Source organism: Lepidochelys kempii, chromosome 1 (assembly GCF_965140285.1).
Source record: "Lepidochelys kempii isolate rLepKem1 chromosome 1, rLepKem1.hap1, whole genome shotgun sequence".
Classification (NCBI taxonomy): domain Eukaryota; kingdom Metazoa; phylum Chordata; order Testudines; family Cheloniidae; genus Lepidochelys; species Lepidochelys kempii.
In genome coordinates, this window is record NC_136380.1 from 219,589,214 (window position 1) to 219,612,306 (window position 23,093).

The following is a 23,093-nucleotide window of genomic DNA, read 5'->3' on the forward strand; positions in this document are numbered from 1 at the left end:
AAAGTATGCTTCTGCTCTGAAAATTGTTATATAAAAATAGCACTTTAGTGCTCAACATCTGCTTCCCGAGTATGTTGAGAGTAACACTTATTCACTTTAGAGACCCTAATAAATTTTCAGTCCGGATAGCCCTTCAGAGACAACACAGCTCAGAGAGATGGAGTTGGATTTTATTCTGGCCTCACAAACAGATTTGGAAACCAAATTCCAATTCTAGTGCCAAATTCTGCCCTCATTTACACCCGCAAAATCCTATTAAAGATAATGGGGGTGACATAGGTATAACTGAAGACAGAATTTGAAGATAACTAAGATTGTAAAGTGACTCCAGCATCTGGTCTGCAGAATCTTTTATTAATAGTGATGATGCATGAGTCAGAAAGAACCCAGGCTTGACTTTCAGGGCTCAGGCTTGGGTTTCGGTTCTGGCTGCTTTGCACTGTACCCAGAAAGCTGCCCTAAAGAGGGCAATGGAGATTTCCTCCTGTCATCTTGGCATAGAAGGCTTATCTGGGATGGGAAGGAATAGGGACAGGTGTGCCCATGTCGGGACAGGCAGGGTAAGCACACAGCAAGCTGCCAGATCCTCAGTCCCTGCAGTCTCTGGAGCAGGCAGCATAATTTACAGCAGCCCTGGAGCTGCTCTAAGTCAAGGTTTCTCAACCCATGGGTCAGGAGCCAAAATCAGATTGCGAGAATGTTTCAAAGAGGTGCGTGGCAGCTCCTGTCCTATGACTGGGCTCACCTCCCTACTCTAGGCACTGGAACCTGTGGGGTCCCAGTGCCACTTAGGTTTGGCCCAGCTCTCGTGATGACAGGAGCCCAGATAAGCCAAATTTGAGTGAGTGGCTCTGCCACCCCATGAGCCAGATTACCACTCCACTCACGCAAATTTGGTCCACTCAGGGAGGCGGAGCCAAACCTGAGCAGCACTGCAACCCTGGAGGTTGCAACACCTGAAGTGGAGAGCCAAGCCTAGCCAGCCCCCCAGCACAGCAGCTGCAGGAGCTGCCACTGTGGGGTGAATGCTGAGCAGGACCCCTGGGGATCAGGGCCCAAGCAGAACCACCTCAGGGCATCCACCCCCGAACTATTTACTGGTTCACAACAGGCCATAAACATTTATAAATGGGCCCTGATCCCCAAAAGGTTGCGAACCACTGGTCTAAATTACATGAGGGCCATTTTGGTCCCCAGCTGCCCCTCTTTGCCAGTGTAAACTCAACATAGTGGAGGACTGAGCCCTCAAATTTCAAGCAGAGAATGCTGGGTCTTGGAAAAAAGTATTTGTGTTTTTAATCTGAGCAAATCTGATGAGGAATTCGTGAGACACAAAATGCTCAGAACTGCACAAAGCCATTTCCCACAACACAGCCACCCTTTTGGGGCCTGCCCAGAGACGGCTATACAATTAGTTTGTGTGTACAGCTAGCTGATGGGCATTGATGAAATAGCTTTCCGCATCCAGCGATGAAACACAGTCTTCCTTGTGAGAGTGCAACTCATTAAAGCCATTGTCAAGTGTGCAAAAATCAAACAGATTACCCCATAACAGAAGCACATCATGCCAAACAAAGAGCAATTTCCTTACCCATTTCAAACAAACTAATCAAATTAGACAATTTGACACATAGGCTTTCCGATGACATTTTCACACTCCTGGGGGATTAATTCATCTTTAAAGCCCCAAAACTACTGTGCACATCCATTACTGGAAAAAACATGTCACTTACTCCTAATTTGATTAGCACGACCAATAAGCTAATTTCACATTGCTTCCAAATGGTTAGAGATGCACAAACTATTTTATCATACAAAAATAAGTGATGGAACAATCTTTGGGACTGAGAGATAGTATAGCCGCTAGCTTTGGTAGTCACTGATCATGGGTTTGTTTTAAACATTGAGTATGTCATATAATTAATAAACTACACACAAAGCATTAACTGGAGGAAATGGGGAACCAGTTTAAGCCACAACAGACACTAAGGGAGTGATTTTTAAAGGCACCTAAAGATGCAGAGATGTGTCTAATGGGATTTTTAAAAGGAGCCAAGCATGTAACCCCCCATTGAAATCAATAGGGTCTTAGGCACTTTTGAAAATCCCACTAAGCACTTCCATGCATCTAAAATGAACATAAGAACAGCCACACTGGGTCAGACCAATGATCTAATCTAGCCCAGTATCCTATCTTCTGACAGTGGCCAATGCCAGATGCTTCAAGGGGAATGAACTGACCAGGGTAATTACCAAGTGATCCATCCCCTGTCATCCAGTCCCAGTATCTGGCAGTCAGAGGCTTAGGGACATCCAGAGCATGGGGTTGCATCCCTGACCATCTTGGCTAATAGCCATTGATGGACCTATTCTCCACGAACTTATCTAATGCTTTTTTGAAACCAGTTATACTTTTGGCCTTTACTAAAACCCCTGGCAGTGAGTTCCACAGGTTGACTGTGCACTGTGTGAATAAGTACCTTCTTTTGTTTGTTTTAAAGCTGCCGCCTATCAATTTCATTGGGTGACCTCAGGTTCTTGTGTTATGAGAAGGAGTAAATAACACTTCCTTGTTCACTTTCTCCACGCCAGTCATGATTTTATAGACCTCTATCATATTCCCTCTTAGTCATCTCTTTCCCAGTCTTTTTAATCTCTCCTCATACGGAAGCTGTTCCATACCCCCAATAATTTCTGTTGCCCTTTTCTGAACCGTTTACAATTCCAGTATATCTTTTTTGAGATGGGGCAACCACATCTGCACACAGTATTCAAGCTGTGGGTGTACCATGGATTTATATAGAGGCAATATGATATTTCCTGTCTTATTATCCATCTCTTTCTTAATGATTCCCAACATTCTGTTTACTCATATGGAAGCTGTTCCATACCCTTAATCATTTTTGTTGCTCATCTCTGTACCTTTTCCATTTCTAATATCTTTTTTGGGATGGGGTAACAGGAACTGCATGTGGTATTCAAGGTGTGGGTGTACATAGATTTATATAGCGGCATTATGATATTTACTTCCTTATTATCTATCCCTTTCCTAATGGTTCCTAACACTGTTAGCTTTTTTGACCACTGCTGCACATTGAGTGGATGTTTTCAGAGAACTATCCACAATGACTCCAAGATCTCTTTTTTGAGCGGTAACAGCTAATTTAGACCATATCATTTTGTATATCTAGTTGGGATTATGTTTTCCAATGTGCATTACTTCACATTGATCAACATTGAATTTCATCTGCCATTTTGTTGCCCAGTCACCCAGTTTTGTGAGATCCCTTTGTAACTCTTCGCAGTTTGCTTTGGACTTAATTATCTTGAGTAATTTTGTACCATCTGCAATCTTTGCCACCTCAGTGTTTACCCCTTTTTCCAGATCATTTATGAATAATTCTGAACAACACTGGTGTCAATATAGATCCCTGGAGAAAACCACTGTTTACCACTCTCCATTCTGAAAACAAACTTACCCTTTGTTTTCTGTCTTTTAACCAGTTAGTGATATGAGAGGACTTTCCCTCTTATCCCATAATAACTTACTTTGTTTTAAAATACCTTTTGGTGAGGGACCTTGTCAAAGGCTTTCTGAAAATCCAAGTACACTATATCCATTGGATCACCCTTGTCCACGTTTGTTGACCCCCTCAAAAAATTCTAATAGATTGGTGAAGCACGATTTCCCTTGCCTAAATATCTTTAAAATCTGGCCACTATTACCCACAGAGAAGGGTGTTCAAAATCCTAAAGACATTTCATGTTAAAACCTCCAGCCAAAGAACCAGAATGTGCAGAAACAAGCTTGTGGAGTTTTGTTTTGTAGGATAGACACCCTCTGCTACCTTACATAGGCAGCAAGCACTCCATGACTCATCCTGTCCATCTCTACAAGCACACTGCCACAAATAAATGAATAAAAAACAAAACAGTGAAGACTCAAAAAGAAACCAATCTAAGGGAAACCTTTCCGAAACTTCAACATGAATTGGTGAAAGAAACGTTATTAAGACACTGCCAAGCAATGAGATTTAAACTCCTAATAGTGGGATATAACTAGATTAAAAATTCATAATATTTGTTACTGGACTGTTTTAAGATAGAAGAAGCCACTTAAGGAGCTAAATAACTAATTTACGTATCTTCTTCAATTTCATGGGATTTTGTTAAGATTACTTACTTTGCTCAAATTGTTTAGATTATTTCTGACTAGACAGGTTTCACTTGCCCTTAAACAAATTATTTTGCCCATCCCTAAACACTTAAGTATCTAATAAATAAGGCTAAGATTTTGTCAGATATTTTTAGAAAAATATCTGTGACAAAACGGAGAGCTGCCCCCACACCACCCGCAGCGGCTGGGCAGCTGTGAGGGCCCTGGCTCAGAGCTCCAGGGGCCTCCATCTCCCGCAGCGGATGGGAGCTGTGGGGTCCCCCGCAGCTCAGGGCAGCTGAGAGCTCGGGGCCCCACTGTGGGTGGCAGGGGTACCCTGCAGCTCCCAGTCACTGCAGCCTGAAGTCACTGAGGTCTCTGGAAGTCACGGATTCCGTGACTCCTGTGACCTCCGTGACAAAATTGTAGCCTTACTAATAAGATATTAAAAATGAACTCACAATAATTCTGGAAAACAACATACTTTTGGTTTTATCTTACCAAGAAAAAAAATGTCCCCGAGAGGTGTTCCACTCTCAAATGTGTAATCTCTGTAAAAGGTCTCCACATAAAGGCATACAAAAGAAACTGTAATATAAGGAAACAGTTTATCATTTGAATTTGGTTGTGTGTTGTTTTGTCTAATATTTTATTTTCCTTTCTTTAATAAAATAGCCATGGTTAATAATTGTGCTCCTTTTGCTCTGTCTTAACTACGGTGTTCCCTGTAACTAAATCGTGAGAGCCACACCTCTGAGTTGGCAGTAAGAGGAACAAATAGTAGAGCTGCCTGCCATTTCTTATGTCTCTGAACATTTTAAAAACAAAATTACTTGGCGACCAACAATTTAAAACTAGCTTTTTCCACCTCACAGATTTCATCTCAGATATTACAATGCTCTGCTAATTTCCAAAAAGGGTGGACTCCCATTCGTGTCTGCATTTTGTCCTAGTAACATCTGACCCTCATACAAAACTGAGTACTTACACCTCTTCACAACAGGATTGTTGGTGCACTAGAGGCACTGCATATGCTTCCATTTGTCCTCCAAATGAATTGCAAGTGCAAATATGAAGGTACTAATTAGGACTGGTAAAAATTTTCAGTGGGAAAATTGTGTTTTTGACAAAATGAGTTTTGAAAGTTGCTACTTGCCTTAAAAAAAAAAAAAGAACCTTAAATGGAAACATTTTTGCCAGCCCTTAATTAGTACCTTCATGTTTGCACCTGCAATTCATTTGTAGGCAAACAGGCTAGTACTTCACACGAGCCCTAAACTCAGTAACAACAGTTAGATGATGTTGGTGTAGCCATCCTCTTGTTTGACCCGCCAGAAGATTTGAGTCAGTGTTGCATAGCTTAAAGGTGCAATATATCTATTGGAAAAAGCTATTTTTTTGACAATCATTATGTGATGTTTGTTCGCTAGAGAAAATCCAGTGGAGGCAATTTGCTTTTATGTTCATTATGACTTTCATTTTAATAGTTATTCAGTGTAGTCCTGCAACAGGCTGAAATATAATTTGGCTCATTTAAGGCGAGTACTCATCTCTCTCTCTGTTATAACAAATGCATAGGGATAATGAATGGCTCCATATGGCAGCCTTCTTGTACAATGCATTACTCATATTAGTTATAGATTTTATCTTGGCTCAGAGCACGGCTGTGCAGCCAAGGTTTGTTCATCAGTTCATTTGCCTTCATAATATGCAGAGTGTCAGTAGTATGTCAATGCTCAAATTTGAAACAAGAGTGAAGGAAAAGAAAATGAAATAAAAGATGATGACTTTTCTATGGCAGGATTTTTTGTGTTTTTTTAGGGCTGGGGAAATAGAACCAGCAATCAATTACTATTTAACTAAATAACTGTTACATACTGTGAAATACCTCTGCTCTTGTTTTTACATTTGAGAGAGTCACGTACACATACATTTTTGGTTTTGCAACTGATATAGTTCCTGATTGTTCCAGGGGTTTCAATACCTGTAAATAACACTTTAAATATCTTTCTGGGGTGGAGAGAAATCTCAGTTTAGTCACTAGTAAAATAGGGCACAGGATTAGGAGTCAAAAAACTTGGGATCTATTCCCAGCTCTGACACTGACTTGCTGTGAAATCTTAGGAAAGTCAGTTCACTGTTCTGTGCCTCAGTTGCTCCACCTTAAAAATGGGGATAATATACTCTGCTCCCCCCACCCCACACACCCTTTGTGATGCACTTGGAGTTCTATGAATGCAAATTGCTAAATAAAGTACTAATGAATAAACTTTTATAAATAAAATAGTCTGCTGAAAATCCAGTTTGAGTGCAATTAGGTAAAAAGCATAATCTAAATCTTCCCTTAAGCACTTTCACCATTTTAGCAGACAAAATGTTTCAGATTTAGATTCAACTGTGTATCCGTAAGCAGTGACTGTACAAATTCTTGGGCCGCTGCTGCTATACAATCCTTCTTATTAAGATAACCATATGTAATCAAGCATGACTAATAGCCTTACAGTTAAAATAGTCACAGTATGACATATTTGGCTTGCACCATGCTTATTTTCAAGCTGTTATAGTGGGGCCCCCTGTATCTAACTGAAGCCATTTCATGGGCGTAAGCACAGGTCATGATCCTGAGAGTTTCTGAGCACTTTCAAACCCCAGTTCTTGTCAACTGCTGGAAATGGCCCACCTTGATTATCACTTCAAAGGTCCCCCTGCCCCCACTCTCCTGCTGGTAATAGCTCACCTTACCTGATCACTCTCCTTACAGTGTGTATGGTAACACCCATTGTTTCATGTTCTCTGTGTATATAAATCTCCCCACTGTATTTTCCACTGAATGCATCTGATGAAGTGAGCTGTAGCTCACAAAAGCTTATGCTCAAATAAACTTGTTAGTCTCTAAGGTGCCACAAGTCCTTTTCTTTTTACTGAAATCAGAGAATCTAAACTAGAAGTCCTTAATCAGAACTTAATCACTCAAAGCTAGAGCTGGTCAACCTTTTTCAAACAAGAGTTAACAGCCACAGAAAGTATAGCTTATCGCTGTAGAGAGCAGTTATATGAATCTGAAAAAAATTGAACCCCATTTCTAGATACATCTGGATGAAAAAAGTGGAAAGATAGCTCAAATAATGTGATACCCTCCATTCCCTCTAACGCCTCCCCTGTCCCCGCTCCTAGTTCCCTTCTTTCCTCTTCTACTTATTCATGTGTCTTCTTCTATTTTATTACTGTTACCACCACTTCACACATTGTATCTGTATAGTGTTGTCTGGTTTTGTGTTGTCTGGTCTTGTAGATTTGGTAAGCCGTAAAACTGCATAATTGCATGGATATTCTGTGAAATGTGCAGTATTTGGAAACATTTACAAGCTGTAAGTTATTAACCTTTTCGTACTTTTTCACTATCTGTTTTATAAGAAAAATCAATAAAACAATTCATCAGAGAAAAATGGCTTTTTCTCAAAAATGATTTCCTCCAAATTTACATAGTTGACATTTTCCCATGAACCATTTCTCTCCTCTTTCCCCACCAATTTTCCCCCTACAAATTCGTTCAAACACCACTATGAAGATTATTGGCATTTTTCATTGTAGCAAAACTTTTTTTTTTAGTATACAAAAATATCAATACTCATTTCAATATTATTTCTGATAATGTTTTCAATAACATTTTGGAGGAAAATGTCTTAAAAAGTCATGACAAAAATTGCGGGTGGGGTGGGGGAGGGAATGAAAAATTGGTCAAGTACAAACAACTTTGAAATTTCAAATTTTTTCACAAAAATAGCCTTTGGTGTTTCATGGAGTTTTATTTGAATAGGCATTTATGGATTTGGCCCTAAATAAATAAATAATGCAATAAAATTCAGAACAAAGTGTTAAAAAGCCCATGTGAATGGGAGACACTGGCACATTATAAGAGAGCCATTAACATCTTGTGGATAACTGAAGTTCATTCTGTTTATATGAGATCAAAGCAAAATTGTTCCTAATTTGCTGCACAGGTGAACCCACATTTTCAAGACGTCCCATGAGACATAAAATAAGAAGTTGAATAATTAGAGTTATGGATGAATTAGATCAGTTCCTGTTCATTTCTGACTCCGGAATTATATCCCAATTTTGGGGAGCTAGAATTAATATAACCACATTTTACTTGTATTTCCCTCCCATTTGTGATTATTTATATCTTGTAGAAGGGGCACCATGGTCTCCAGAGTATCCCCTTGCAGTGGAGTGTGGCTCTAGTAGGGGCTAATCAACCCTGGGTCTCCTGGGTTGAAAGTTTCTTCTCCAACAGTCTCTGGCTGGGGTAGGTAGGGGAACCCAGAACCAAGCCTTCACTCGGTTCTAGCTCAGGCCCTTGTTTGGAACACCCAGAACCAATCCTTCTCAGTCCCTTGCGGTTTTCTGAGCTACTTCCTACCTCTTATCTTCCCCAGCCTCCTGCCCTGTTTCTCCCTCTTTACAGAGTCAGGGTATGTCTACACTTAAGGACTACAGTGGCCCAGCTGCAGTAACACCGTCTATCCTGGGGTTAGGTCGGCCTAACTACATGTCTCCGGGCTGTAGATTTTTCACACCCACCAGAGAGACCAGTATGCTGATGTAAGTTCCCGTGTAGACCAGTTCTGAGTTTGCCTGGAACAGTCTCACCCATCTGTGGCAGAGTCCTCTCTCTACAATCCCTTGTCTCTCCATCAACCACCTGTCTCCTCAGAAGCTTTTCCTCTAACTGACGTCCTTACCTTTTTATCATTGCCAGGTGCTTCCTTGCCTAATTAACAGCCTCCCAGTTACTCAGTGAGTTAACTACTCCCAGGTGAACCTGAGCTGCCTCATTCTCCCTTCTGGAGTCCTGTCAGAGGTAGCTGGGCCCTGCCCAGATTCCTTCAGTGGGCCGCTACCCTCTGACATAGCTAATGAAAAGTCCCATATTCATTTCTTAACATTTTATTTGCTTCTGCTACTTGTTGCCTCCCTGAAGTCACAACACTCTTTGTTATAACACAAGTGGTTACTCTGGAAATAAGAAATTTGTCCCCCAAGCCTGTAAATGTCTCCTCTGGAGATAATGGATCCGATTCTCATTTACACTAAGGCCCCTTTACACTGTTTTAGCAGTGAAAAGGGGTTGTGAAGCAAATGTAAGCATAAAGGGGCCTTAGTGGAAATGAGAAGGAGATCCAACATGTCTGGCAGCCCTGGGATGTGGGAGTGAGAAGAGGGAAACTGAAAAGGAAGGATGGTGGGGGGAAGAGAAAGACTTCACTACAATCCCAAGAAACTTCAGAAAATGGCAGAATGCTTAGGGAAAAGCCCTCTCAGCCACTATAGAGGCAGCACTTTTGATGGTCTTCCAGCAGACAGGGCCTTAAGAGAGGAGAGAGCTCTGTGCTGGATTAATCTCTGAATGTACATATGCAATATCTTGACTTTAGTCAGGCTTTTGACAGTGTTTCGCATAACCATTTCATAAACAAACTAGGGAATACAACCTAGATTGAGCTACTATAAGGTGGATGCATAAAAATCCTCCCCGGAGAGCAGTTATCAGTGGTTCACAGTCAAACTGGAAGGGCATATCAAGTGGGGACCTGCAGGGATCAGTTCTGGGTCTGGTTCAGTTCAATATCTCATCAATGATTTAAATAATGGCATAGAGAGTACATTTACAAAATCTGTGGATTATACCAAGGTGGGAGGGGTTGCAAGTGCTTTGGAGGATACGATTAAAATTCAAAATGATCAGGACTAATTGGAGAAATGGTCTGAAGTAAATAGGATGAAATTCAATAACAACACATATAAAGTACTCCACTTAGAAAGGAACAATCAGCTGCACACATACAAAATGGGAAGTGACTGCCTAGGAAGGAGTATTGCAGAAAGGGATCTGGGGGTTACAGTGGATCACAAGCTAAATATGAGTCAACAGTGTAACCCTGTTGAAAAAAAAAAAGTGAACATCATTCTGGGATTTATTGGCAGGAATGTTGTAAGCAAGACACAAGAAGTAATTCCGCTCTACTCTGCACTGATAAGGCCTCAGCAGGAGCATTGTGTCCGGTTCTGGGCACCACATTTCAGGAAAGATGTGAACAAATTGGAGAAACTCCAGAGAAGAGCAACAAAATGATTAAAGGTCTAGAAAACATGACCTATGAGAAAAGATTGACAAAACTGTGTTTGTTTAGTCTGGAGAAGAGAATATCAAGGAGGGAGGAACACGATAACAAGTTTCAAGTACATACAAGGTTGTTACAAGGAGGAGGGAGAAAAACTATTCTCGTCAGCCTCTGAGGATAGGACAAGAAGCAAATGGGCTTAAATTGCAGCAAGGAACATTTAGGCTGGACATTAAGAAAAACTTCCTGTCAGGGTAGTTAAGTACTGGAACAAATTGCCTAGGGAGGTTGTGGAATCTGTGTCATTGGAGGTTTTTAAGAACAGGTTAGACAAACACCTGTCAGGAATGGTCTAGTTATTACTTAGTCCTGCCATAAGTGCAGGGGACTGCACTAAATGGCCTCTCAAGGTCCTTTCCAGTCCTACACTTCTATGATACTACTTCGCAAACTGAATGGAGACTGCTGGACAAACTGCTACCAAAGAATTTTTCTTCTAGGTTGACATTCACCGTTGTGCTTACAGCAAGCCCAAGGCCTATGAACCACTCAAGTCTGACTTGGTGTTTAATCACTTATACAAACTGCTAATTTCCTTTTATACTCCTCCACCAGGAACATCAGCTCTTAAGCGATGGTTTATCTCTAAAAACGGACACTGTGACAATACCATTGCAGGATGCCACGTTTCTGGTCTTTCAGTGACTCCAGGCAAATGTGCTCAGTTTGCAAGTAAAAAGTAGTTTTTCTAACTACCAGCCCTGCAAACTCAGCCTGGGGTCTGACAATCAAGCTGGGATTTTTGTTTCTTGCACACCATCAGTAATAAAGATTCTGGTGGCCCAATTATGACTTCAATCAGGGGTGGCAGAACTGGGGGATGAGGGGGCAGCAAGCACTAGCCCGCCATCAATGGAAATATCATGGGGACTGATCTATGTTTCCTGACCCCCGTGAGTTGTTTTGCTACACATTCTGGGAAACAGTGCTCCCTGTAAATTGCATATGTGTGAGGCAATCTTCCATACACTGCACATGCTCAGGCTGCTCAGGCAGGGTAGGGCTTTGCAGCTTCTTGGAGTGGAGACAAGACCAGGATCCCGAGGGGCTGGATTGGCCACTGCAGTGTCTGGGATCAGGCCAGGTAGAAATTGTGGTGATGTGACTGGGCCGGGAGCAGCTAGCTACCCCTGGCAAGAGGGACATGAAACACCGGGAACTCCCTTCCCAGCCTGGAGCTGGCCGATCTCCCTCTGTCAAGTCTCAGGAGCTTCCCTTGCTTAGCATGCAGAGCGCCAACACTTCCTTCCCCTCTCTGCCCCAATTCTCCCCACTGCCTATGATTAGTACAGTGCTTTGTTTGTTTAGGTTTCATTATGCACCTCCGTCCCCCACTCAAAGAGAGCTCCCGCTGCCTCTGACATCAGTGCACATGTGCAACTCATTGTCTTCAGACCATGCCCTCAGTGAAACCTGTGCAGTTCCTCTAATGCCAGTGGGTTTGCCCAGCTGTAACTGAATGGACATTTAATTGGCATTTAGTAAATAATTCTGTCAATAATGAACAAGCCAGAATAGATTCCCACTTCCTCCCTCTGAACTACATTGACTCTGCAGGGTGAACCGAAGTAAAAAGCAAAACAAACATTTTTGTTATGGAAGTTTTGGATAGAAATAGGGAGCAAAACAGATGAAAAAAGAGTTGCAATTTTTCTGTGGTCATTTAACACGGAGTTTGGATGTGGCAGTCAGCACTTTGCACTTTTGTGTCCATTTTCACCAGTAACTTTAGAGCTTTTCTGAAACCAACCTGGATTGGATAAAACTGCTAAAAGTTGCTTTAGATGGTTTTATTTTATGGGTATCCAGTAATAGTTTCTCAGTTGCATCACAAATACAAAAGAAAACGCTTGGCATAGTGGGAAGCCGCCCTCAAAAGATGTTGCTTTTTTGGTAAAGGATACACTTCCTCATGCCATATTCCACCTCCAGGCCAAGTAAAGGCACTAACAGAATGTTGTACCTGTCCTTCTTTCTTCAACAGAGGGATTATTAGATCCTTATTAGTAAGAGTCTGCTTCCATTAAAGATAAAATCCAGTTACTTACTGCGGAAAGACAGCTCCTTTGTTCCCTGATGATTGCACAGAATCCCAGAAAACCTGTAATCATCACAAGACCTCCTGCAAAGATCAGGATGCATGCAGACACGGCAAATGTACTAGATGCCAGGATATTCAGATAGTCGCTTTTTTCAACTAGGGTCCATATGCCAACAGCCATCACTGCAGCACCACCCACCTGTGGCACACAAGGAGAAGGAAATGTACATGGTGAAGCCACACTTTGAAATATTTTAAGCTGGCATTTAGAACTTGTATCTTGCTTAATCTCTTTTTCAGCTAACTGGGCAGCTCTAATAAATAATTAGGAGTCATCAGGCGGTGCTGTTACACATCTTCCAAGTTCTTAATGTGCAAGCACGTTTTGACACTTAGGAAGACATGTGTTGCTGTTACTTTTCAGATGTACAATGTTTTGTGCAGAGGCAATTTTGGGAGAGAGGGAGCTGTATGAGTAACAGGAGAGTTCGCCCTCTGCCCTGGGTTGCAATCAGAGATAATTCTTGAGGCATCCGATGAAGTGAGCTGTAGCTCACGGAAGCTTATGCTCAAATAAATTTGTTAGTCTCTAAGGTGCCACAAGTACTTCTTTTCTTCTTGAGGCAGAGTTGATCCCTGGGAATTGGCCACTGGTGTTATGCTAAAATTCCTGGAAGAGAGGATTGGTTGGCACACTGTTTGACTATATCATTTCAGGGAAGGTGTACGTGTGTAAATAAAGTAAGTTAAGTGTAATATATAACCAGATTCCACGCCACTGATTTCTTCACCACCACAAAGCTGACCTGCAAGGTCCTGGATTTCTGCTACTGACTAGCACAAGGGTGACACTTTCAGAATGGGACACTGATGTCAAAAAATGGCAACAACATCAAAAACACCACGACCAGATTAGAAGCCAGTCCATTATTTCAATTCCTGCGTTGTTGGTAACAGCAACACAGGAACGGACATAATGGCCCAGCACCTAATGTTATATTTATTATTAGAGCTGGTCAAATAATTAAAAAGATTAATTAACAGACTTATTCTAATAATCTAATCTTGTTTTTAAATCCTGAATCCATATTGTGGTATCACAGCATGTATCTACAGTTATATAGATAGCTATGTATAGTATATATACATATGTATATATAGTATATATATAGTATATAGGTATAGTTATGTATAGATAGTATAGGTATAGTTATGAATAAACAAACTGTCTTCACTATACTGCTGTTCTTTGGGTCATATAATAATATTCAAAGGACAACCAGCTCAGTATAAGAGTCGTTAACTGACCCATCCTCACTTTGCTATAGAACCTCATTTTCCCCCCAGTACAATACCCCCTAGCCCAAATATGTGCTTCCTCGCCAAGTTCAAGAAACTGGTTAGTCCCACTGATTTTTACTTACTAATCCACTAAAAGTTAAGAAGTTTGTTTTCCAAGCCACTTAAAACTATACAGTGCAGGTTTGACAACTGAGTGATTAAAATAATTAGAAGAGCGTTTACCACGAAATAGTACTTAGGGTGTCATGAGAAAGAAAACCTAACAACTGGGGAAACTATTCCATGAAACCCTGCACTGCAGAACAGACTGAAGTTCCACAAGACAAGCGTGTCTTACACACGCAGCTCTAGGAAGCACAGTGCTGACTAAAACTCATAACCAACAACACAGTATATTTTGTTTTAATAATGCCAACGATCCACTCTCCCCACTGCAAATGTATTGTCTTTGCTAGTGTATCTTAGCATTTTGCTGTCTGACAATGCATCTATTCAATCCCAGACAGAGAACAAGGTGCTAAAACAAATATCCTCGTTACCCTCAACCCTCCACAGTTCCAATCAACTCTACCTGCTCCTCTTCCCCTCTCCATCCCCCGCTCCCCCATTCTCCCAGCAGCAGAAATCCAGGTCCCACACCCTCCTCAGTTTCCTTCTTCTCAAGTCTGGTGACATTTGCTCTATTCCTGCCTCTCCCCACCCTCTCCTCCTCCTACACCCATCCTTGCCACCACCTCCAGTCGTTTCATGGGACCATTCCTAACCTCACAACTATTCCCCCCTTCTCTTGCTGTCTCTGGAACTCACACTCAATACCCAAAAAGATCAAAACAATCCATGACCTCCTCATCTCTCACTCCCTCCAGCTTCCAGCTCTCACAGAAACCTGGATCCCTTCGGCTGACACTGCCTTTGCAGCTGCACTCTTTTATGGAGTCCTCTGCCATGATGGGGTGTTGGGCTTATCTTCTGTTCCTCCTCTTTCCAACAGCACTGCATCTCACTCTTCTCTCCTCTCCCCACTCCATGACCATCTCTACCATCTGCCGAGCTCCTCCTCATTCGCCTTCCTCTCTGATTTTGACTCCTGGCTCCCTGTCTTCATCTCCTCACAGTCTCCCACACTCATCCTTGATGACTTCAGCTTCCATGTGGATGACCCCTCTGACCACTTAGCAACAAGTTTCCTCACCCCCACCTCTTCATTCAACCAGCAGAGCTGCTTCAACTCTCCCACTCACCAAAAGAGATGTTCACTTGACATGGTCTTCACCAAGCACTGCTCTCTCTAATCTCTCTGTTGCTGAGTTCTCCCTCCCTGATTATCACTGGGGCTCTTTCAGCATCACCCACGAGCACTGCCCTGTCACATGGCCTTTCCATGACTTCCAGTCTCTTCTGAGCCCTCTCTTCCCTGCCCTCTCTTCCATTGATATGGTTGTTAACTCTCTCTGTGCTTCAATCTTCTACACACTTGACTCTTTTGCCCTCTCTCCCATCGCAAGATCTGCCCTGCCAGCCTCCAGCCCCATTGGGCTCATCCCCAGTAGCTACTTCCTGTGCTCCTGGTCATATGCTGTGGGGAGTGTCTGGCAGAAATCCTGTGACCAGGCCGACTTCCTCCAGTACAAATTCATTCTCTTCTCCTTTAGTTCTGACATCATTCTTGCAAAACAACTGTACTTCTCCAGTTTAACTGAATCCCATGCCCACAATCCCAGCTGCCTTTTCATCACCCTTGACTCAAACCTTCCCCTCCTCCTGCCTCCAATTCTCTCTCTGCATAGGATTTTGGTGATTTCTTCCAAGAGAAAATTGACCAAATATGATGTGACCTTTCTCCTCTCCTCAGTTTGCCTTCCCTTACCCCTGGCCCTTCTACAACTCTCTCCTTCTACTGTCACAGATGCAGAAGTGTCTTGTCTGCTGTCCTCCTTTAACCTTTCCATTTGCCCCAGTGACCGCCATCCCAATCTCCCTCATACCTACTCTCATCCGCCCAGGACTCTTTTCCTTAACCTCTCTTGCTTCTTTGGCTCTTTCCCCTCACAATACAAACATGCTTTAGTCTCTTCTATCTTACAAAGCACCACCCTTTGCCCCATTTGCTTCTCCACCTACTGCTACACCTCCCTTTCCTCTCTTAGTTCATTGAATGTGCTGTTATATTCACTATCTGGAGTTCCTCTCCTCCAATTCCATTCTAGACTCTCTCCAAACCAGCTTTCACCTCTTCCACTCCACTGAAACTGCCTTTCCCAAAGTCTCTAATGACCTCTTCCTAGCTAAGCTCAAAAGCAGTACCCCATTCTCATCCTCCTTGACTTCTCAGCTGCCTTCAACACCACTGACCATATTCTTCTAAAAAAAAAAATATGTCATCCTTCCTTGGCATCCGTTATTCTGTTTGTTTCCTGGTTCTTCTCCTACCTCTGTAATCCTCCTCATTCCTTCTTCATCTTTCTGTGGTTGTTCCACAAGGCTTTGTCTTGGTCCCCTTCTCCCTCTACATCTTATCTCTGTATAATCTCATCCACAAACGCAAATTCAGCTGCAATCTCTGTGCTGATGACTCACAGATTTCTAGACCTGTCTTCTTCTGTCCAAACTAACATCTCAGCCTGTCTCTCTGACAGCTTCTCGTTAGCTCAAGCTCAACGTGGGTAAAACAGCTCAGTCTTCCTCTCCAAGCCCTCTTCACACCTCTTTTCTCAACCACTACAGACACCATCCTGCCTGTCACTCAGGCCCACAACCTGGGCGTTATTTTCAACTCGGATCTCTCTCTAGGTCTGCATCCAAGTTATGTCTAAATCTTGCAGATTTTTTCTATAAAACATCTCTAAAATATGGCCTTTTCTGGCCATCCACACAGCTAGAACTTTTGTCCAAGCCCTCATCATCTAATATCTCAATTACGGCAACATCCTTTTATCTGGCCTCAACAAATGCAATTTTGTCCCACTCACATCCATTCAGGATGCTGCTGCAAAGATGATATCCCTAGCCCATGTCACCCCTTCCTTTGCATCCCATCATATCATACTTATCTTCATTTTAAGGGCCCTTCATGATCTATCCCCATCCTACCTATCATCTCTCATTCATTACCAAAATGTCGGCTCTGCTTCCGATAGACCCAGGATGCCAGTCTTGTAAAATTCTCAAACCTGTATGTTAGTGTTTTCTCCCATGCTGCCCCACACACTTGGGAGGAGCTCCTTGTAAACCTCTGCAAAGCAATATCATTATTCACCTTCAAATCCATCCTCAAAATTCTCCTTTGCCATGCTGGCAACAAAAAAAACTGATAACGGTTAGGCTGCCAGTGTGCTGAGACCACTGTTTGTCATGCTGAGCAATACTGTCTCCTCCTTTCCTTGTGCTCCCCCGTCTGCCTGTATCCATCTCCACCCTTGCTGCAATTTAAGTCCATTGCTTCTTGTCCTATCCTCAGAGGTTAAGAAGAACAATTTTTCTTCCTCCTCCTTGTAACAACCTTTTATGTACTTGAAAACTGTTATCACGTCCCCTCTCAGTCTTCTCTTCCCCATACTAAACAAACCTAATTTTTTCAATCTTCCCTCATAGGTCATGTTTTCTAGACCTTTAATCATTTTTGTTGCTCTTCTCTGGATTTTCTCCAATTTGTCCGTATCTTTCCTGAAATGTGGCGCCCAGAACTGGACACAATACTCCAGTGGAGGCCTAATCAGCCTGCAGTAGAGCAGAAGAATTACTTCTCGTATCTTGCTTATAATACTCCTAATAATACATCCCAGAATGATGTTCGCTTTTTTTGCAACAGCGTTACACTGTTGACTCATATTTAGCTTGTGATCCGCTATGAACCCCAGATCCCTTCCCACAGTACTCCTTCCTAGGCAGTCATTTCCCATTTTGATATGCATAGTTAAGGTTTTCCATGCAACCTTAAGTCTGTCCTCGTTCAGCAGTGCCCCAATATTCCCTGTTAACACACACTGCTTTACTCTGCCAATCCCACAATTTCTGAAATGTACAAACTCTTCACCTCCTTTTACAAGCTGTTCACGCACAGAATCCTATCTAACACTATTAAAGAACAAAAGGGGGGAAAAAGTTGGTCAGTTAGGTACTATTTTGGGAGAGGACTTATATCTCCAGAATCCCTGCTCAAATGACCCCAAATTTGGATCACTAATCCTACTCTGTATTTCCACAAGGCATAGAAATTTTAAAAAAAAATTATACAAATATGTGGATTTTAGAGCACCTAGAAGCATCTTGTTATAAACAACGAGGATGGATGGAGGGAAAGGGCTGCTCTACACATCTGTCTTTAGCATAGGAGACTCTGAAAGGTCCGAAGCAGCCTATTCATCTCAATGTGATGTTCTCAGCTGAGTGAGAACACCCCATGAAGACAAATACAACCTGAAACAATTGCATCTCAGAGGGTGTTCTCATTCCCCTCATGAGTGCTTTAGAGCCTGTGATATGCATTAAGTACCTCCATCCTCAGCTCCCCACCCAAAGGGACAGGACTTCCCCAGATCCTGGATCACATGTGGGGCAAGGAAGAGGCTTCAAACCCTCCCAAAAGGGCATGGACAGAACCCAGTTCACATGAATGGGGTAGGGAGGTGTTCCAACCCTTGCAGATGGGCACATGGCCCCCAAATCCTGGCCCATACAAGGGGAGCAGGAGAGGAATTTAGACACCTTCATTGGGGCAAGACCCCCTATATCCCAGCTCATGAGGGGGGTCCCAGAGAGGCAAGAACCCCCCAGATTTAGACACACAGGAGGGGACATTAAGCAAAACTCTCTTAACTGTCAGAGTGGTTAAGCACTGGAATAAATTGCCGAGGGAGGTGGTGGAATCTCCATCATTGGGGATTTTTAAGAACAGGTTGGACAAACACCGGTCGGGGTGGTCTAGATAATACTTAGTCCTGCCTTGAGTACGGGGTTCTGGACTAGATGACCTCTCAAGGTCCCTTCCAGTTCTATGATATCTCTTGTCTACTGTATGACACTTAGATTATAAACTCTTGGGGGCAGGGACTTGTTTTTTGTTCTATGTTTGCACAGTGCCTAGCAAAATAGTAGCCCTAATCAAGGACCAGGACCCTAGGTGCCACGATAAGCACAAACAACAAATTTAAAACTGTGCAACAATGACGATGTTACCAAATTCTACTCTGGACCATAGGTTCTGGAACTAGGGGTGCTGCCGCACCCTCTGGCTTGAAGTTGCAAGAATAACCCAAATACATGGTTTCAGCCTTCAGCATCCCTACTATAAAAATTGTTCTGGCTCCCCTGCTCTGGACAGTTACATTCTGCTTCTCTAAACTCCCTCTGTAGTTCCAACTGGACACAGTAATTGGGCCTGATTCTCCTCTCACACCAATTTTACACTAGTTTAATTCCATGTACTTAAATGGATATGTGCAGATGATAATGACCATGTGAGGTTTCCACAGAGGAGAAGAAACAAATCCCACCCGTTGATGCAAGGAGAGGGGAGGGATCTGTGGGAAGAAAATAATCCAGCAAGTTCCTCCTCTTCAGCCCCTCCTGTGACTGAGCTCACAATCATTAACAAGCATTTGTAGAAGCCTAGAGCAAAGCTGTCATGAAAATGAACTAGTCCAGGAACAAAATCAACTTGCCTATCCTTTGCCAGGGTGAGTGGAGTGATGTTAATGAGAAAAATCAGATATTTTACTCACGACCCACTCCCAGAAATAATTATGCCTCATCAAAAACAAAACACCAGAATGACTCGCTCCGATCAAGTAGAATTGTGCAAGATTGATCAATGTAGCACCACAGTTTTGCATGCTCCTTTACAGAGATTAATAAAAGACACATTCCCTTCCACAAAGGCCTTGCAATGTAATTAAGATAATAGACAAAGAAAGAGGCTAGGGAAAGGAGGGATGAGGGATAAAACAAGAAATAGCGAGAACCATATCATAGTTAGAGAAAATTGTGTAAATTCTCATCTTTTAAGGAGGGGAGAAGTAGATAGCCCAGGAATGGATGTCTAGAGTGGAATGCAAGACCAAGGGAGTGAGTTCTGAGCAGCAGTTTGCAAGAAGATGGGGCACAGGAAGCTATTGTATAGCTACCTCGTGACTATTGTTTACTTTTGTTTTTGTCACTCGGGGTTGGTTGAACTCGGGAGCAGCGCTTTGCCAGAAGTAGAAGCTATTGGTTTTCCTGCCTCCTGAGGAGGACCTTTTAATTATTATTTGTACTACTTGAGGCACCAAGCAGAAATTAGGGCCCATTCTGCTTGGCACTGTACACACCTGTAACAAAAAGTTGGTCCCTGCCCCAAAGATCTTACAATCCAACTATAAAATGAGACAATGAGTAGACAAGAATCAAAGGGAGAAGCACAAGGTAACAGTGAGACAGATGTGAACAGCAAGATAAGCTGCAATCACCTCCCTCAACTGCCTAGCCATTCTCAAGTGTTTTGTAGGCAACACGGCTTCGGTGGGTTTTAAGGAGAGATTTAAAGGAGGATAATGCAATTGTCTACAGCGGTAGCACATGAGATTGGGTAGGTTATACTCAGGTGTTGCATTATTCAGGGTTGTTTAAAGGGAAACTTTAATATGAAACAGTATTATTACAGTAGAAACAGATGAATTTGTAGTAAAAACCAGAAGATATTAACATTCAAAAGAAAAAAAAGATTAGCTTAAGCACCTGTGGTATTGTAGCCTTTATTATTAATTATTTTAGTTACTGTTTATTTGTAGTGCTGTAGCACCTAGGAGCCCCAGTCATGGATCAGCCTCCCTTTGTGCCCGGTGCTGTACGAACACAGAACAAAAAGACAGCCCCCCTGACCCAAAGAGTTTCCAGTTTAACAGGTGGCTACATCATCCTGGTGGCTGCCATCTTTTAGGAGGGAGAGCAAACTGCGCTGTGTCTTATACTCCCTTCTTTGCACTGGCCTGGACACCTCTCTCTCCTCCACCCAACTTTAGCAGCCAGTTACATATCACAGCTGATGCCTCCCCTTACTAGAATCCCAGGTAACTTCCCCCTGGGGGCCTGATCCTCCCACGGATTTCCATGGAAGTTGCTTGTATCCTGTGGAGGCAAAGGAAGACCTTTCGACTCTGTTAAGTAATCTCTCCCCTTGGAACCCTGCGCGCACTTCGAGCAATGACTAGTATTCAAAATATTAACCTTTCTAACTGCTGTACTAACTATAACTCAGCTCAATTTCCTGAGAGAGCATTATGCAAACTCCAGTAGCTTTAGCTCAAACTGACCTCTCACACCAAGCATTCAGAGCAGATTTCCCTCAAGCACTGGAAATTTTATGTTGTTTTCTCTGTAAACAGCATATTTGAAAACATTTGCCATGCTTCGCCCATACAAGAATTTTCATGGTCTCAAGCCTTGTGTCTCCCTGGATCTCTTTAATGCCGCTCTCAGTAATAGAACCCCAGATTTGCTGATGCTGCTCTTTCAGTGGGTTTCACTTTTCTGTTTGAAGTCTTAAGGACTTTTAGCTATATGCGTTCATGTTATAGATCTCTCCACGGTGCCTCCTGGGGGGATGCTCTGTCAAACCTACTGAAGGTCGAAACTTAAAACTTCGCCTATTTATGGCTGATAAAAGCTTCCATAATGATCCACAGTTTCTAAAATGCACTGGTGTGAAAGGGCACTAGAAGTCAAATCATCAGCACCCAGCATGAGTAGCTGGACTGGGCAGATGGGGTGAGGAGGGAGTCTCCCCACCAGGATGTGGCATGGCTCCATAGAGACTGCTTTAGCCGAAGAGCTGAAATACTCTTCTGCAGCCTCAATGTGCTACCCCCACAATGTACTTTGCAGAAGCGAGGATCTGGGGATCCACAATGCGCTGAATCTTCTGGCCCCACACTTTTCCCATCCCTACATGCCGTTGTGTGATGCTGAGTCTCCAAAGAATAGGGCTTCACCATTTGCACCCCTGGGCAGCCTCCCAAAACTTATCCTCGCCCTTTGCACAATAGATCTGCTCCTGGCACCCTATTCATCTGCTGAAGAAGGAGATAATTTAGTCTGTAGGCAGCAAGTTTAAAAACTGCATTGTGATCCACTGTAGTTACTCCACAAAGGCGGGGATGGTCCTGAACTATAGTATTGGGCCAGATCCTCAGCTGGTATAAACCTCACTGAAATCAATGTAATTGTTCACAGCGTTGAAGTTATGCACTTGCTTAAGTAACAGGCTATGTTAGGGCCATAGTCCCTTGAGTATAAAGATGTACATTCTACAAAATAGCTCAAGTCATTTAACACGATATCAACTGCAACTCCATTTAATCTTTACGAATGCAGGCCAAAAGGGTGTGCTTTTTCATTGACAGACTAACTTTTTTACATAAACAGTCAATCTGAAGAGAAAATAATTTGCAAGGCTTAATAGGAAAATGCAAGATACTTTCATGACACTCTGAGATGGAACCCAGTGTGAATAGAAAAGAGCTACTGATTATGTTAACACCACAAAATCCCAGCACTATGCCAAAGCACTTTCAGGTAGATTAAAACTAATTAAGTAAAGACCCCTGAAATGCACCAAAAATTTGAAAAACATCTGCAGCTAGTTTTGAAATCATTGAACTTGCTACCAAACTATTACTCAAGTACTTGTAACCCAACATATGAATTGATACCCTGTATATTTTCTAAAATGTGTTACTTAGATGATAACTTGAGGGTGTGTCCAGATAATGAAGTAATAATGGGAACCTGAGATAATCTAAATCTGAGACTGAAGCCCAAGGTATTTATAAATTTCAACTCCAACAAATCCTGTGGGCCAGGTTGTCAGGGTTCCCTCCCCACTCTGAACTCTGGGGTACAGATGTGGGGAGCCAAATGAAAGACCCCCTAAGCTTAATTCTACCAGCTGAGGTTAAAAACTGCCCCAAGGCACAAATTCTTCCTTGTCCTTGGACGGTATTGCTGCCACCACCAAATGAGTTAGACAAAGATTCAGGAAAAGGACCACTTGGAGTTCCTGTTTCCCAAAAATATCCCCCGCCCCAAACCCCTTCACCCCCTTTCCTGGGGAGGCTTGAGAATAATATACCAACCAAACAGGTAAACAAGGTGAGCACAGACCAGACCCTTGGGTTTTTAGGACACTAAAAACCAATTAGGTTTTTAAAAACAGAACTTTATTATAAAGAAAAGTAAAAGAAGCACCTCTGTAAAATCAGGATGGAAGGTAATTTTACAGGGTAATAAGATTTAAAACATAGAGGATTCCCCTCTAGGCAAAACTTTGAAGTTATAAAAAATGGAATAAACCTCCCTCTTAACATAGGGAAAATTCACAAGCTAAAATAAAAGATAATCTAACACTTATTTCCTTGCTTTACTTACAATTTTTGTA

At 42.5% G+C, this 23,093-nt stretch overlaps 1 protein-coding gene across 8 annotated transcripts in view; it reads right to left on the bottom strand.

Annotated features, from left to right (window-relative positions):
* TSPAN11 (tetraspanin 11) overlaps positions 1–23,093 on the bottom strand; it is a 189,861-nt gene that overhangs the window by 123,315 nt on the left and 43,453 nt on the right. For all 8 annotated transcript variants that reach the window (XM_073314474.1, XM_073314493.1, XM_078849111.1 and 5 more), the window contains one exon: positions 12,390–12,581. In XM_073314474.1, the coding sequence (XP_073170575.1) occupies positions 12,390–12,581 (192 nt within the window). The remainder of the gene's footprint in view (positions 1–12,389; positions 12,582–23,093) is intronic.